The following is a 17,356-nucleotide window of genomic DNA, read 5'->3' on the forward strand; positions in this document are numbered from 1 at the left end:
TAGAAGTTCATGTACTCTATCGACACCAGGGTTTTGCGGTATATACAACATGATAGTGGGTGCGACAAGAGTCGCGGATATACAGTAACATATCAATAGTATACAAGGACTATGACTCTTCCTTCGCAAGAAACTTGCCAATCCCCTGTCACGCAAGTCAGTATCGCAGATGACACGACGGACAAGTTTAAACATACCTCGAAACACCCAATCATGATACCGCATGCAGGGGCGATCTTGGCTATTCGAGGCATGATGCCAGCATAAAGCGCAAATACGCCTTCCGTCCGGATGATATGTAACATAAGCGGGAAAGTCGCACTTTTCGTGGAATGCCCGTGCATTGCCACCGCCTGCCGCCGAGTCTTCATGACATCGAATGGCGATGTCAAGAGAGCTGCTGTTGTCCCGCTGATCGCTCCACTAACGAAAGCCACCTGCGGCCCGCTCAAGCCCTGCCGAGCGAAGGCTTTCTTCCACATCTCGTATCCAGCCCAGTACAGTCCACTGAATGGCACATCACGCCAGAGGGTTGGTGCAAGACCTCGCCATAGATAGGACGGTCCATGTGCGCGCGTGAATCCACGAACTGAGGTGAGAACGGAGCGAAGAGTATGCGGGTTGTCCGGTGAGAGCGGTGTTGATTGCAAGTTCGTGCGGATAAGCTCTAGTGGCGACATGATAGATGATATTGACGACCTTGCAAGCATACCGGCACACAGGGGGACGATTGTTGGTGGGAGGAGTGGAGGTAATGTGACGTTCAGGAGATGGTCATACGTGAGCATATAGCATGTTGAAGAGGGAACTCCGATCACTCTTAACGTGCAGGCGAAAGATCCATGAGACGACGCAAATGAAGAACTGCAACTTTGAACGTGCTTACAATGTGGTCCCTGCACCCTTCCACAATCCAAGAATACCCTCCGCACGCATCACATGCCGAATAGCATCAAGAAATCCGGTCACCCTTTCTCTTCGCATAATTCCATGGTCCCAGACGCAGACTATCTCTCCTTCTAGTGGAGGAGCGAGCGAGGACATCCGACGCACACATGGTATTGATGTGGATGGCTGACAACATGTATTCGGAGGAGGCATCGGAAACATAGATTGCGACGCTGGTGGTTGTGTCTGCAGTCGGGTTTTCACCACATCAAATGGTGTCACTGGGATGAGCTATTAGCACGGCTGAATGGGTAGAGATTACAATTACGGACACATACTCGTCAAGGCAGTCACCGTAGAACCAGTCGCAGCCGCGACCAGTTTAGCATGGAATGGCTCCATTTTTACAAGAGGTGTTGTTCAATAAAAATCGACCAATTTTGAGAGAGGGCTAAGTGAAGGGGGGGAAAGAGAGAACGAACTTAGGCTGTTCGGCCGGGAGGGGCATTCGGAATATGTAGTGACGCACAAAGTTCGGCGCGATCGCCACATTTTCCACCTCCGCTTATCTGATAATGACTCCTACATCTTATCTAATCTCCTCCCACACATTCAAAACCTCATCTTTCCTTCGAGGTTCAGGTATACGTGGATGTCAACCATAGATATCAATTCAATTACCCTCTCATACATCCAAGACCCTAATGTAATAATGCCAGACGAGCAATGGTCAATGCACGCAGGCAGCAAGTATCTAATGTATCGGACATAGCACCGGTCTGGATGTCTGGAATACAGTGAAGGAGCGTGAAGATGCAGGAACGAACCACAGTGATGAGAAATGGGAATCAATAATGAACGGACCATAGCACAATACGGTTAGTGCAAGAGGGAAAATTCAACGGCAGCAGCAGAGAAGTACAGAAGATTGTCATGCTTTTGATGCAGGGATATGTTGGTTGATAGCTGTTCACGAGACACTTTGTCAACCGCAGCGGCAACCAATCGGTAAGTCAACATTACCTCTAAACCACGTTAAGGCGTCCGACGTCGACGGCGCCTCAAAATATAATATGGCCTTATTATCCACTAAGCGTAGAGCTATATCCAATAGTCAGGTAAAGCGGACCGAACAACGTAAAAGCAAGCTCACCATTGCCGTGCACGATGCTCGCTGGTTGTGGCAAAGTCTGCATCCGCAGCACAGCCCAAAGATCCACAGAAGAACTAGGACCCTGTCCGTCTGACGAGTCTCTGCACAAGACCAATAGATCGTTGCACAGGATCCCAATCAGTGAACGCGGGGTAAGCTCTGGCGACAAGCATTCTATTTGCACTTCCGAGGAGTCGCCTTGAGCATTTATTACTGGGAAGGACACTGTGGCCTTGCGAACCACGCGCTTAAGCTGCAACGGACCGTCCATGATCAGACGTCTACGCAGGAGAGAGAGTTCAACAAGTGATATCGAGCGAGAAAGCTAACAACCGACCTATGGGGTTGGACCAGTGGACTGGGAAACTTTCCCCGGATCCGCGACTGCCATTGTACTAGCCTTCTCCGTGACTCAGATTCCCGCTTGCCTTCGTTCATGCTGTTGGCTAGAGAAGATATCTCGGCCAATGCCCGTTCGAGAGGATCATCCACGTAATCATACATGGGAGGACTACTTCTGACGAGCTCCTCTAACTGCTTGAAGGTAAACGAGGCACGTACAGCCAACTACAACCTTGAGACTTACCAGCAATCGATACCGTGGAATACGTTGCACAGGGAGAAGAAGATATCCTTCTAGGTTGAGCTGGGAATGTCTCGGGTTCATGCGACACCGTTTGAGATATGCCTTGATCCGTTTCCTTTGACCCGACGTCAGTGTTGAAATGGCAAGAGTTGATGCACTGTCCGCGCCAGCACCTGCAGTGCCCACGGATATCCCTGCAATGCTGAGCTGAGCACTGCTAGATGAAGGCGACAATGTCTGCCCAGCGGCTGTGGCCTGTTTATTATCCGAGGTCCATGCCCTGATTCTCTGCACTGAGTTATCGAAATTACTGCGGTGCGACATGAGAGATTGGTTGCAAGACAGAAGCACTGTACTGCTCACTTTATGTAGGTTGAGTACATCTTCATGAAAGCTGCGTGCGAAACGAACGTCTGAGCCACTTTCATGGCGACGTCCAATGACAGGTAGCCGTCAGCATCCGTTAAGAACAAGTCCTCAGAAGGAACCAGTACTGGAGCAGTAGCGCGTTCGAGTGCTGGAAGAAAGCTTTCTTTATGGAAAGAGAACAAGGATTCCAACCCGCCAAACACGATCTTACGCTCCGCAGCCGGGACGAGCGTTTCTTGTTTCTGTCCAACGCCACTCAGCACGTTCACCGGAACAGCCGCCGGAGTGATGTAGATGTCAACAAGTTCCTGTAACCCCTTGACGTACGTCCGTTCGGTCCTGCAAGAGCGTTATTACTAAGTCGAAGATGAGGTAAATCTTGCACATACTCTACAATTTCGCGTATGATGCGAGCGCGCTTTGCTCTATCATTCTTATACTTCCGCTCCTCACCACTGCCGGAACCGCTACTGTCTGTGGTCGCGACGCTATTAGTTTGAGTAGTGCTACCACTGCGCGAGCCAATACGTGATTCGGGCGAACGCAGTTGTGCCGTTGACTCCGGCCGTGATGGTACCGGCGGTATGGAGCTGACGGAACTGAGCGAACTATCTGATGGTAACCGACCACCATCCACCATAGTCGGTCTTCGCGATCGCGGTGCGCTGGGGGGCTCTAGGCCAGCAGCAGCCGTGTGCGACAAGCTGAGATCATGCATATCTCTGAGATATGCCATGACGGAACGCAATGCGCGTATTCGTGCTTCTCGCGCTCTCTCCATTTCGCGGCGATGCAGCTCCTCCGTCGTATCCTTCGGTATCGGGCTTGGAGGATAGTGCCTCGGTTCCTCGAGCTCATCATCGGGACCATTTGATGCCGTCACACCAGTAACGAAAGTCGATGCAGCAGGTATGGGAATCGGAGACATGTCAACGGGTAGGAAACTCCTACGTTTATTGCTGCGAGGCGTAGGCGAAGGCGCGAGCAAGTTCGAGGATGAACTACTGATTTGGACTTTCAAAGCATCCATAGAAGGCTTCTGTGGAAGCCTTGGTGGATGGAAGTCCATTGAAGGTTGTCTGAAGACAGTAGGAGCTGATCCATCTGGCGGTGTAGTAGTGAGCGATTGCGGAGGGTTCAATAATGCTCCTGTCGTCGAAATTCGGACGTCAATCTGCGGAACACCGGGGGTGACGCTCGCAGATCTTGACAACGGTGGCCTCGCAAATGAGGATGCATGCGGTCGACCTTGAGCAGGAAGCCTAGCTGTTGAATCTGATCTCATCTTGCCCATCGACATCTTCTTGAGGAAACCCCATCGACGAGTTTTCTCCCGTTCTTCCTTGGGCGGGAGAGAAGGAAGTTGGGAAAGGGCGGGACTGTTTGGTTCTGTTTGAGGGGCATGCGTATGATCTCGGGGCAGAGCTGACCTCCTGGACATGGTATTGCCCTGTTCCTCGCCCAGGATGTCGTCCTCGTCGATGGGGGTGCTATCCCAAAAGCTACCGTCCGGAGACAGTGGCGGTCGGTTCGGATGGGACGACGAAGAAGCAGATGCTACACCGAGACTCGCAAAGCGCTTTGGCAATACTTGACTACCACGCGGCGAGGCAGCATTGAGCAGATCTGAGCTTGAGGCAGAGGTCACGTATTCGGACATAGCGGCCCTCAGCGGCGACGGGGTCGCTGACACTGATGACCCTTGTACTGTGTTGGCATGTTTCCTCCTCAACTCTCCTGCGCTCTTCATCTTCCTGACTTCCTTGTCCCCAGATGAGGTCGAGGCCTGTGTAACCTTCGATGTCGTAGGCAGAGGAGGCCCGTCGGAAGCAGTGACGGAGCGGCTCGTTCCTCTATGCTTTTCGAAGTGAGCTTTGTTGGGCGTCGTGCGCGTCCGCGAGAGTCTGTGAGAAGCACCATCGCCAGGTGGTACGGGGACGGGTGCCGTGGCGGAACGTGCAAGTTGAGGCGCACATGCGGTTGTGACCGTGTCCTCCTCTTCCGGACCAGGTGGCAACTGCCCATCACCGTCAGGCCAAGCATTCCCACAGAGATCGTCGCCATCAGGCTCGGTGTTAGTACTACCGGCACTGGCGGATGGAAGAGGGAGCATTGGAGTAGACGGAGGATAAAGAGGCGTCATAGGGACCGTGGCTAGCAAAGGCTCCATGAGTGCCCTCCAAGGGCCTTGGAACGGGTTGCCGTCGACCAGAAGCGTCTCTAGAGATGGCAGAAGGCACAGCCAGCTAGGTAAGAAGTTGAGCTTGTTCCTCCTCATGCTGAGAGTGTGAAGCTTGTCGAGGGTACATAATGACTCCGGCAGCGTGCCGATCCCCGTGGAATCCACAATGAGTAGGCGCAGAGACGTCAATCTAGAAAGGAATTCTGGGAGTGCACGGAGAGGATTAGATGCGATATTGAGCTCTTCCAGGTTCACACAACCCGCGAGCGTTGGTGGAATTGCCTCAAGAAAGTTTGCAGATATATCGAGAGCAAGGAGGGTATTGCTGATGATTGGCAGGGTACTAGAGAGAAAGGACGGGATGGCGTTTGCAGTTCTGGACGATCCAATAAGTAAGTGAGTCGTACCTGCACATGAACCAGGTAAGCTTCTGCAGTGGTTGCGTCAGGGAAAGGAGACGCACCCGGTTTAGCCTGGAGTCTGACAATCGGCACATCATCTCCTCGTACGATGATGCCGCGCCCTTCCTCGGCGATAAGTGCAGCGCTGGTCGGTTGGTCCACTTCATCCTCCTGATCGTCATCGTCCAGACAACCATCCTCATCGGTCATATCATCTTCGCTCCCCAGCCCAGCCTCGTCTCTCTCATCTACAGATACCTGCCAACTCATATCGAAGCTTGGCGTGGCACGCAACACCCGAAACGCACCCTCATGAATGGAATCGTTCCTGTTGCCAACCGAAGAGGAGCGAGATCGGACGCTGTTAGCGTACGGATCCGACCAGCGGCTCTGATCGAACGGTGTTCTGCCCTGCAGAGAGGATGAGGAGCCCGCGCCGCGGGCTAACCGCTGGGCCACATCATCTGTGTTGATGCCAGTGCTAACGCCAAGATCGCCCTCGCCCGACACCACATGGACGTGCCCATATTCGCCCGAGCGCGCGGAGTTGGTATACGCCGAAGAACGTGTTGATGCCGTTGACGAATCCCCAGATGATAGCGCAGGAGTCGTTGAACCATGCTGCCATCGGGGAGGTCGATTGGGGTATGGATCAGGATATATAGAAGGGTCAGGGAGCCCTGACGTTGCTAACGGCGAGCGAGCGGGAGAATGCGCATAGCCTGAATCGGAGAGGATGGAATCATCTTCGGATGCTGAGCGCTCGAGGAAATTTTGCATATTGGGAGGGATCGCAGGGGACGAATGGGAGATAGATGATGGCGAATCGACGAGACACGCGCTCGAAGGGGACACACCAGGCGAATGGTGGCCATGATCTGACGACCAGTCGTCATGAGGAGTCGGAAGCGAGTGAGAAGCAGTGAGAACGCGGGGCTTGTCTGCCATTCTGGGCTTTCTAGATGTGGTATATGGTGAGGGCAGCGGATGTGCGTCGAGGTCGTCCCGTTCTAGCAGAGAAACGAGCGGTGAGTCCTAAGCATAAACGATAGAGCGCAGGGAGCGGTAGAAGCAAGGAAGGGACTGCACGAGAGAGCAAAGGCGGACAGCAGGACGTGCAAAGATCAGCCAGAGAATCGGCTTAGGAGCAGGTACTGCAAGCGGTATAGACCATCAAAGGCAACAAATAAACAGCCTGCTACAAATGTGTGCCAGCGCAAGCCGTCCTCCCCGCTCGAGTACGACAGAGAAAGCTAGAAGGAGGCAGGAGTGCCTGTGTAGCGGGACTCACCAGGAACAGTCACCCCTTCGTCGCTCTGCACTCGTCCACTAGTACCCCAGAAGCCAAGCGTCGGACTATCGCTCCTGTGCTCTGCGACCATATGGCGGACATTCTGAGTGCCTGACGACATGAACCTTGCTGCCGCGCACGCTGTCAGGAATCGTGATTGACCGTTGATAGGTGACCTAGCCTGCGAGAGGCAGTTATGCCCAAGACAGCGTTGTAATAGAAAGGACCAGGCCGGCTAGATTACCGTTGCGGCGCTCAGAGAAAATGTTAGAGACGAATGTAGAGTCGTTTCACGTGTGGTCTGGATTGCCGTCGTACTCAACCAGTGCGTCGGGAGTTTACGTTTTAGCGTCGCATCGACATGCGCTCTCTGCATCTCTGATTTGACCCTCCGTTACGGTCGATCACATCCTTGATGTTCCTTCATATACGGCTGCGACCATGCTCCAAGATGATCTTTGACATGGGAACAGCTTACTTGGCCTCCATGATGCGACTGAATAGACAGCTCCGCCGAATGTCTTATAGGGGTCTTATGAAGGCGGAGTTAACGACGTGAATTGCAAAACCCCAGTTGATTGACTATAAACAAGGCTCCACCGCTCACGCGTGGTAGTAGTCCTACTATAACCAAAACGGTTTGTCACGATGGATGGCCGAGATGAAAGCCATCAATTAACCGGAGCACGAGGCAAACCGAAGGAAGCAAAAGTTCAAGGCGCTCTTGTGTGTTTTGTTCCCTTGTTCGCCCCACCCAACGTCCTTCGAGGCTGTACATGGTAATTATCTTCGCATCGCCTCGTCGCCTGCTGCGGAACCCCGGTAGGCAGGGGTCTCTGCCAAGTTCCAACACACATAGTGTATTGGGCAGCTCCGAGTATGATACAGCGAAGTGTGGAAGCAGAGCGGATGTGAAGTTTTTCTAACCCGGGCAGACAGGCACTGACGACGTCAGTAGCGTCAAAGGCAATACTCTCCCACCGATGACTGATATGAAGCTTCTTGCGCGTAATTTGTAGGAGCAGTTAATGCGCCCATATCCTTATTAGTGGCTCATCTCCGGCTTTCAACGCATCGCGCAATCGCCATGACCTCTCAAAACTGTACAGCCTAGCTTCGTCGGTACAAGGACTATTCGGTTTCACCGGTGACAAGTGCCTGCCTTAGCACGCACATTATAGCGACAATGTACAGCAACGAGGCCGAGCGATAAGCGGGGACAGCAAAGCAACGTAACTAACTTACTGTATACATTTGGCCAGCCGATATCTGTACATTGCGCATGGGAATAAAGTAACCTGCGTACTATTCAGCACTCCGAGTCTCGGCGCCACTCGGCGACCACGGAAAGATGATCGTAACTTTTCTTTACATCTGACAGGGAGCGCACAAGTCAGCGATGTTGCATGGCAACAGTGATATGGGGGAAGAAAAGGGGGAGGGATAGATCCGATTCCGGGAAGATGCACTCACCAGCCACTGCCAGAATGCCTCGAGCTTGTTCCTCGGAGGCGGCTCGTCGTATCTATCAGCAAAACGATAGTAGTCAGCATCCGTGTCAATCGTGAGAAGGGTACCGCAACATACGTATCGGCCTCGATCTCCTTCAGACCAGATATGAAGTCCATGTTCTCTGGCTTCACTGGCGGCACTCGTTTCCACCTGCGCGCGCCAACGTAGAGGATGGGGAAGAGAATAAGTGGCAGGTAGTTCGTGACAAACGTCGCGGTATCCCAATTGCCTTTCAGGAAGACAGCCCATCCGCTAAACTGCAGAAGGCGGGGAAGGATTCAGCATGATGTTGCATGAAAGCGGAAAATCAGGATGCTACGAGTACTTACCAGGCAGATAATTAAGCACGCTGCCGCACCATACCAGGCGGCGAATGGTTGCAGTCGAGAGGCATAAGGAAGAGTGGCCCGGTCGAAGCCCTGCAACCTGAACCCGCGGTAGAAGCGGATGTAAGTGACACAGATACCAAACCATGTCATCAATCCAGCGATCGCTGTTAATTAGCTCCCGTCAACTGACTTTTTTCATTAGCACGTATTCTGATAACACTCACACGTCACTAGGGAGCAGACAGCATGTCAGCAAGCATGCAACACCACGGCAAACACGGTCGACTTACTGTTAGCGAACCAGTCGAAGACCATTCCGGATCCGCTGTTGACACCCATGTACGCAAGGCAAGAGAACAGCGCGCAGGTTATGAGCGAGACGTAAGGCAAGCCATTGCCAGCTGTCCTTGCGAAAACCTTTGGTGCATTTCCAACCATAGCGAGGCCATCTGAACAACAACCGAGAGAGGTGAGCAAATAACAACATCAGGATAAGTAGAACGTACAGAGAGCACGGGAGCTTGTGTACAGATCAGATGAAGCAGCAGAGCACGCTGAAGTCAAAAGTGCCGCGTTGATGACCTGGCCAGCTACTGTCAGCAACGACAGGCTGCGACAATCTAGGACAAGGCTCACTGATGGCAAACCCTTGATGCCCGCTGTCTTGATCGCAATGACGAACGGCGACTTGGCGGCAGTCGACGAAGACAGTGAAAGATATTCATTGTTCGAAGGCACGAGGAGACCGATGATGATGACGCCGCCGATGTAGAACAGCAGGATTCGGACGTAGACACGGCGAATTGCCTTTGGCAGGTTGCGTCTTGGGTTCTTGGCTTCGCCTGCGGCAATCTATATCGGCTTTCAGTTATACCATCGTTGAGGCGATAATCCAACGTAAAGGAGAGACTTACGGCGACAATCTCGGTTCCGATGAAAGAGAAGGCGGCTTGGGTCATGACCGCCCACCAGCCGAGGAAGCGACCCTTGTTCCCTGCAATGCCATTGTACTGCACGAAGGGACCAGGATTCTTCCAGTACCGGAAGCCGATACGATCGTGGTTTGGCCCACCTCCCAAGTCGAGCACGATACCGAGGATGATGAGTCCTGTAATCGTGATGACCTTGATGGAACTGTCGGAGGAGGAGCAATTAGTCCCGGCTCGATGTAAATTTTATCCAACGCAGATAGCGGACACACGCGAAGATAAATTCGGCCTCGCCGTAAACACCTATGGGCAGATTTTTGGCGTAAGAGGATAGACCAGCGCTTGAGAAAACACCGGACATACCGGCACCAAACATATTGATAGTGACGACCACAACTAAGAACACCGAGATCCATGCCGCGCTACTAATGGATGCGTTCCAATAGTCAATCAACACCGCCGCGGCGCTTAGTTCGGCCGGGAGGATGATCGTCCAGTTATACCCTGGTTATATTCTACCTGAGATAACGATCTTACGCGGAGCTGATTGACGCCACATACAGTAGTTCCAACCCTATCATTCGAGAACAGCTGATTAGCGCAAAGGTCCGAAACGCCCGAAACATAGAGTCCTACCATAGTGAAAGAGAACGCGGGATCGACGAACCGTTCGGCCAATTTGATGTGGCCACCAGGGATCGGAAGATAGGCAATCATCTCACCGAGAGAAATCTAACGCTAACACGTTCACCACAGCACTTTGTAGCAGTCAGACAGACGTACCATGACACTATAGCAAATTGTCCCGACGGTCACATATCCAAGAAGCAGACCAATCGGACCACCTGCAGCTAGCGAATTTGCGGTTCCCAGGAACAGACCAGTACCAATCACACCTAATCACGACTCGATCAGTCAAGGAGGCGCAAGTGATGGCATGCGACCTCGACGTACCGCCGATACTGTGAAGGAAGAGTAACTATCAGATTCTGCGCCGCTGGTCGGATACGTTGCGACTGACCTGATCATGGCGATGTGACGGTTTTTGAGCGAACGCTTCAGCTTGGTCTGTTGTGGGGCATTTGAATCCAGCTGAGATTCGGAGTCGTATTCCTTGACGGAGACTGCATCCTTCTCGCTAGTAGCCTTGTCGCGTGGATCGAAAGGCATGATGGTCGTTCAAAAGAAGAGATCGTTAGGCACAGAGAGAGTGTGTGCTGGGATGGCCGCTTTATGGGGGGCAAGCTTTGCGCCAGACCGGAGACCGGGTGGACAGTTTTTGAGATGCCCCCCTGGCGCGTTTATCTATGCGGGACAGAGCGCGTCCGGGGAGACCGCTCAACCGGCTGATGGCGGTGCCCGCCTGTGGCGATATCTCACACAGGGCCCGTCTTTGCATATTTGGAAATTGGGCGGTGTTCTCGGTTGGCGGCCGTGCGCCTGCCTTGGCAGCTTTGCGCGACGAGATGCACCTCGCACACGACTTGGGACCTCCTGGAGGCCCGCCGGGGTGTGGTAATCAAGGCGACGTCGTGGAAAAGCACAGCCGAGGCGATGCAACAAAGGATGGAGGCTGCGCACGCGACTTATCATTACCGCTCTATTTGATCGATGATCGCCTGCTGTTACTACTACCAAGCCAACTCCGCGTTTATCCGCTCCCTACCCCGCATTCTCCACATCCAGTCCACCACTACCACCGACAAACATCTCTCTGCACTGGGAACCCCCTGCACATCACTCAGTTTCGCGTCCACAAATCTCTGCAGAGAATCGCGTGTGCGGCAGACCGTGGGCCAGCATCGTGACTACCAACTGTCCAGACCCGTCAGCCAACACCGCCGCCTAAGCGAGATAAGGCTATCGCATTTTCGCATTGGAAATTTCGAATGCAAAAAAATCTCTCCGCGGGGTACGATCGCTACCACATGAGATGCAGCCATGTCTCGTGTGACAGCTACTTACAGCCACATATATAGTGCTACCAAATACTGCCACCCCAAGGCCATGTCAGCTGTACTGGGCGTAATCAGAGCCGGATTCTAGCCTTGTCCATCTCCAGCGTTTTCTGCCATATTCTCCCCCATTCCGCCATCCGTCAAAGCAGGCGCAGAGCTTACCTCGCCCCACTCTGCGTCAACGCGCCCCTCGCATCCAGACCTCGTCGAGCTATCGTTGTCCATGCTCGAGGCAATTCCAAGCGAACCTCTCGATGGAGTCCCTGAGGCGCGCAAAGCATATCGGGCGCCTGTGTAAGCGCTGGGATGTTTGCCGAGATAACGCTTTGGTGGCAGTCGACAATGATATGGACGCTGGCTCTGACACTTTCGAGTACTGCATTCATCGCATGATCCGTGGAACGGAACAAGCATTGGTGCTAGAAGGTCCGCATCTCTTATTGACGGAGTCCGAGGTATTCGGAATGACTAGAAGTCTGAGGCGGTGGACAATTTCTTCGACACAGCACGCCGCTTGGGATTGTCTTATTGGGTTTGAGCTCGTCTGAAGTCTAAGCAGTCAGTCAGGCGAGCTTACACGCTTGACAGCGCTGGTGTTCTCCGAAACGGACCTGCAGTAGTGGCCCTTGTCTGAGAACATCCATTAGCGTTATCTCCCTTCGCGTCAAGTACTGCGACTCGGATATCTGGTCGTCCATTTTGCCGCCCTCCTGCCCTTCTGCCAAGATTCTATCGACGGTCAGTCTCTCCCGCTTACGCCAATAGAATTTCTCAACTTAAAGAGCTGATGGTGTTTTGTCTTCACTGCTATTGCATAGATATGAATGAGACCAGACGGCGCGGCCTTTTGATGTCAACATGTGCGCACTCAACAGCGCTCGATGCGGTACTGGTGACGCCGCTCTTCAAGATGATTTTGTCCATACAAGCATTCAGCCAGGAAAAAAAGTCACGAAACGGAAAGCCACGTCATCGATGCAGGCACCGATAACTTATCAGGTACCCTCTGGTAACAGGCTGACGCAAGAGGAGTACGAGGACGCCGACGGCTATCCCCGAAGCGTTTCACGTCCATACGATGTCCTCCAAGCCCTTCGGAGCCCAGCAGAGATAAGAACTGAATATTGATATGGAGCACCGAAGAAACGCCAGGCGCGTTCCCGAAGAGTCTGCTCACATTGAGATCGGCCGAGAGACTCGGTTCTGCATCCATGTCTTCCGGACCTCGTCACTGGCAGGTGGAGCAATCGTGCCGTCACCTAGACGTGCTCTTCCAGGTGACTCTGTGGCACCTGTCATCCCAGAACTGCCTCGGCCAGGGCGTCGTAGTGGATACGCGAGACTTCAAATGTATGCATTTTCTCTCGGGTTTCCGCATGGATTCCCTACTCTTCGAATGCTTATTTGATTCTCGCAATCCGTTCGGCACCACGAACGGTCCACGCACGTCGACCATTTACTCCGATGGACATTCTGTTTGAGGACCGAAAATATTAATCGAAGATCCTTGAGTCAAGGTTCTTAACCTTCCTTGACACGGGAGCCCGCTCGGATGGTACGTCGACCGAATTGATGCGTCATAAGTCGACGTCTCTTGAAAAACAGAACGCTCGTTCGCCCCTCACGAGCGATGACTACGTCGACCAGAAGTTAGTGTCGAGCTGGCAATTGGGAAGCAGACGACCTCCGTTTGGAGCCGTTCAGACACTCACCTGGTGCGTTGATACTAAACCCTCTCATGAAGCACTTTTTGTATAAAATACAACCGCAACCCTCTCCAGTCACCGGAAGGGCGATGAATTCGTTCGGATCACCGTCTGTCGCTAGTCATATGTCATCTTCCGGTGGTGATGATTTCTCACCCGCGTTTTCTGCCTCGGACCAACTTCACGAGTAAGCAAGGCTGTCAAACGTTTCAGAGGATCAGCAATGAAAGCAGTCTTACGCGTATCGACGAAATTCGAGCCGTACGATACTTCAATCCACATCTCGAGAAGGACAATATGCAGCGGCGCACTATTGCGCTACCAGATGTGATCTCTTAGATGTGCCGTTCTGCTCTCGCTGGCAGCGTTCATGGTGTGCAGCGTGTATCGCGGGCTGGGAATACTCAAATGTTAATACTTCACATAGAAGCGCTGAACACGCATAACGCACCGCTGCAACATAATATCGCCGCTCAGCATCTCCACTATCCAATGCAGCATAAACCAAATTAGATACGAAAGCTCGAAATATACGTTGACTCGCACAGTCCATGGTCGATCGATCAGTGGCAGGTTTCCGGCGGTCATGTTGACTTTATCTCAAGCAATTAGCCCCTGATGCCGGAACAGCCACGCCACGACTAATCAAACATGTCAGAATTAATTGTATAACACCGAAATTCTCTGGGCCTGCGGGTGCTGTCCGATATGCACTACGCGAATTGTCGCCTACCTACTAATCGCCGATCTGTTGAGCTTAAGTGAGAGACAACGTGTGGTAGAGCGGGGTTGCACTCAACTTGCGCGATGTTCATGTCACTATAATTTGTCAGCTTTAGTGGCATGCATTGCCGCTCTCCGCTTTGAGCGAAGGTAACAATTTCTTACCTGCCAAATTTGAAGTCACCGAGCCTGGCACTGAGCCTTGTGCGTAGCATGAGAGTCGACACGATTGCGGTGCATCATGCTGCATCTATGTACCTGAGACAGAATTGGCTGCAAATGATAGGTCGATGGTGCAGCTATATGCGGTGCCGGAGCCTTCAGAAGTGTATACTCCCGCTGTCTGATTGACCAATCGTCGACATTCGTGCACGGTCACGTGCGTGATGAGCAACGCGTCGCCCCTCGCGCCACAAGCGCGTTTTGATCGAGATCATTCCACTTTATGTAGCACACGCAGTGCGCGTAAGGAAGGGGCACCATATATCAGACATCACCTCAAATTTGAGGCTTTACATACAGTCCAGCGACTACCTAGAGGGTACCCCTTCCCAAGATGGACCACGGTGTGCACTGAGCAGTCACGGGGCTAGTGGCGGAAACAGATAGCTATCATGCGCTAGCACTGACAGCAGAGGAAGAAACTCCTGATCGCAAATGCATCACACTATCTTTCACGAACATGGGGCGCACGAAATTATCGTATCAGAGTTTCTATTGAGCCGTGGGGTCCGTCAAGTCATGCGTCAATCGCGTAAACAAAGGAGTGTATCAACATTACGTTGAAGAGCGCTACGTTAACAAGAAGTCCATCGTTGAACAGATCGGAGGCGAAACAGGATTCACAGCGGCGAAAGCAGAATGGGTAAACTACTCACGAAGACAGCGGCATAGATATCTACTTCATCGTCACAAAAGGTCGAGCTCCTAAAGATGTTGACCATTGCAAGAAGATACATCCATAGTAGACGTCACCTCCCAAAAGAGATGTCACCTTAAGTGCGATATACAAACTTGAATCGACTCAGACTCTACCATCTGCAGCTCCTTGATCGACGGAGCCCGATCCGCCTTGCATGGGATCTATCTTAGACTCGACCGTCATCGGCTGAGTAGCCTCTTGCTGCCCTTTGACGTCTGCAGACTTCTCTTGAGATGGCACGTCAACATCAACTACCGTCTCGCCTTCAGGACCCTTGCTCTCTGCTACTCCCACGACCGGCTTCTTCCGTTCAAGCTCCGGAGGAAGCTTATGCTCCAGCGCAAACGTCGCCAGCGCACTCACCGCCAGCCACACTGCTCCCGCAAGAAACACCTTCGAGAACCCGTCGCTATATGCCGCCTGCACATATTCGCGTGCCGACGCGCTCAACTCGCTCATCACACCCGTCGGGTCCTCCAGGATAGCCTCCCGGAGCGCCGCACTAGCCAACGGGCTATCCGTACCCTCGAGCATGTTCAGTTTCGCCTCCACGCGGCTGTTGAGAACCGCGGTGGAGATGGAGATGGCGACGACTGAGCCGAGTTGGCGCGCGAACGACTGAAAGCCTGTCGCGGAGGCCAGATCCGGACGGTCCGTGGAGAACTGCACGATCATTGTGGATACGGGGATAGTGATGCCAACTGAGAAGCCGATGAGCGCCTCGAAGCCGTATTGCTGCGAGAAGCGGGTCTGCGCGGTCAGGGTGGTAAGGAGACCACACCCGATGGCACCGACGCAGGATGAGAACCACATCAGGACAAGGTAGCGGCGGGTGATCATGACTATTGCACCAGATATGAAGGAGACGACGCCAACCAGCATAAGCTGAGGGAGCATGCGTACGCCAGAAGTGATGGCAGAGAGAAGGTTGACAATTTCCATCCGTTGCGGGAGGTAGATTATCACAGTGAAAAAGCCAGCACCGAGGCACAGCGTGAAGAGAATGATGAATGCAAAGTTGCGAATACGGAATAGCCGCAATGGGACAAGAGGCTCTGGATGGCGGGTCTCGAAGTAGATAAACCCGGGGACTATACAGCCCGAGATGATGAGTGGAGCGAGGACCTTCGCAGATACCCAAGGATAGCCCTTCGTTCCACCTACTTGCAGCTGATTGTGCAATCAGTAACCCGCCTTTGAGAATATTGATATCAAACTCGAAAATGTGGATGCTTACACCGAAGCACAGGAGGACACTACTTGCAAGGAGCAAGAAACTTCCAATCCAATCAACACGTCGAGAGACCGAACGCCAATTTAGCTGATCGCGATAGGGATCCGACAGTCCATACAGCAGGAGGATTGTCCCAACGAACCCAATGGGTAGATTCACGAAGAAGATCCAGCCTACATCGATCCCGATCAGATCAATTCGACGTAAATCAAAGTTGGGCGAAGCATCAGCTCACCCCAGTGAGTGTGCGACACAATAGCTCCTCCTACCAGAGGGCCAGCTACGCTACTCAAAGCGTACACAACGCCGATCATCGGAGTGTACTTGGCTACCTCTTGCTAAAGCGCTGATTAGCGGCCTGTGAAGCGGGAGTCGTCGTGGAACATACCTTGGAGACAAAGGTACTTAAGGTAACGATGACAGCAGAGTAGATAGCGGAACCTCCGATGCCTTGCATTGCGCGGAAGACAATGAGCTGATTCATGGTCTTTGCGCCACCGCATGCTCCAGACCAGATCTGTCGTCGCCATCAGAATTATAACAAGAGCAGGTCCATTGCAGACGATATCGCACCATGAAGAAGATCGTTGAAAACACAAGAACGGGCCTACGTCCCAGAATGTCGGTGAATTTCGATACAATAGGAAGGAATGCTTGGGGAGAGAGTGAACATCAGAAGTCGTGATAGAGCGTAGAGCGGCACGAATACCTGTGTAAGTAATGAGGTACGCGGTAACAATCCAGCTAGATCGTGAATAGTCGTTGAAGTCGGAACCGATGACGGACAACGCGACCGACACTGCATAACGCGTGAGAAGAGATTATATGCTGCGAACATGGACAGGCGTACCTATAGTCGAGTCCAACGCTGAGATGAAGAGGACCAGCCCGAGGGCGATAAGCACCACAATTCGTTTGTGTCCATTGATGTGGTATGCCTCTTCGTTGTACGCGTCTGCTGGCAATGCGGGGGACTGGTTACGCGAAGACGCCTCGTCTGAGGCCTTGTTCTTCTCCATGGTGAAGTGGGGCTGCTGGCGCTTTGAGAAGCAGATGGAGCACCACACGTTCGCTCAGGTACAAGGCCGGGTCGCGCGGTTGTCGGCGCAGCTGCCCAGACAATGAAACATGAGGAGACGAAGAAGGGGTGCGGATAGTGGCTGCATTGTTTTG

At 52.7% G+C, this 17,356-nt stretch overlaps 4 protein-coding genes across 4 annotated transcripts; all 4 read right to left on the reverse strand.

Annotated features, from left to right (window-relative positions):
• Positions 1–109: 109 nt before the first annotated feature.
• LAESUDRAFT_652502 (mitochondrial carrier) lies at positions 110–1,290 on the reverse strand (the record flags this gene model as incomplete). Its single annotated transcript, XM_040904367.1, has 4 exons — positions 110–145; positions 198–819; positions 887–1,169; positions 1,227–1,290. The coding sequence occupies 4 exons, from the start codon at positions 1,288–1,290 to the stop codon at positions 110–112; spliced, it is 1,005 nt and encodes a 334-aa protein (XP_040764654.1).
• Positions 1,291–1,819: 529 nt separating this feature from the next.
• Positions 1,820–6,359, reverse strand: LAESUDRAFT_652786 (uncharacterized protein; the record flags this gene model as incomplete). Its single annotated transcript, XM_040904380.1, has 8 exons — positions 1,820–1,854; positions 1,912–1,989; positions 2,042–2,322; positions 2,379–2,575; positions 2,628–2,937; positions 2,991–3,335; positions 3,386–5,585; positions 5,642–6,359. 8 exons carry the CDS (start codon positions 6,357–6,359, stop codon positions 1,820–1,822), a joined length of 4,164 nt encoding a protein of 1,387 aa, XP_040764655.1.
• Positions 6,360–8,080: 1,721 nt separating this feature from the next.
• On the reverse strand, positions 8,081–10,950 carry LAESUDRAFT_725663 (amino acid permease). Its single transcript, XM_040908860.1, has 16 exons — positions 10,662–10,950; positions 10,595–10,602; positions 10,424–10,536; positions 10,277–10,372; positions 10,202–10,214; positions 10,004–10,144; positions 9,913–9,943; positions 9,626–9,845; positions 9,348–9,563; positions 9,218–9,293; positions 9,002–9,160; positions 8,936–8,941; positions 8,712–8,875; positions 8,458–8,639; positions 8,344–8,395; positions 8,081–8,244 (listed from the first exon to the last, which is right to left on the reverse strand). Exons 1-16 carry the CDS (start codon positions 10,808–10,810, stop codon positions 8,239–8,241), a joined length of 1,632 nt encoding a protein of 543 aa, XP_040764656.1. The 5' UTR covers positions 10,811–10,950; the 3' UTR covers positions 8,081–8,238.
• A 3,766-nt stretch (positions 10,951–14,716) lies between these two features.
• On the reverse strand, positions 14,717–17,347 carry LAESUDRAFT_699873 (MFS general substrate transporter). The gene is made up of 7 exons (XM_040906395.1): positions 17,034–17,347; positions 16,893–16,982; positions 16,757–16,836; positions 16,572–16,700; positions 16,419–16,521; positions 16,187–16,356; positions 14,717–16,119 (listed from the first exon to the last, which is right to left on the reverse strand). The coding sequence occupies exons 1-7, from the start codon at positions 17,200–17,202 to the stop codon at positions 15,052–15,054; spliced, it is 1,809 nt and encodes a 602-aa protein (XP_040764657.1). The 5' UTR covers positions 17,203–17,347; the 3' UTR covers positions 14,717–15,051.
• Between the last annotated feature and the right edge of the window lie 9 nt (positions 17,348–17,356).

Source organism: Laetiporus sulphureus, assembly GCF_001632365.1.
Source record: "Laetiporus sulphureus 93-53 unplaced genomic scaffold LAESUscaffold_18, whole genome shotgun sequence".
Classification (NCBI taxonomy): domain Eukaryota; kingdom Fungi; phylum Basidiomycota; class Agaricomycetes; order Polyporales; family Laetiporaceae; genus Laetiporus; species Laetiporus sulphureus.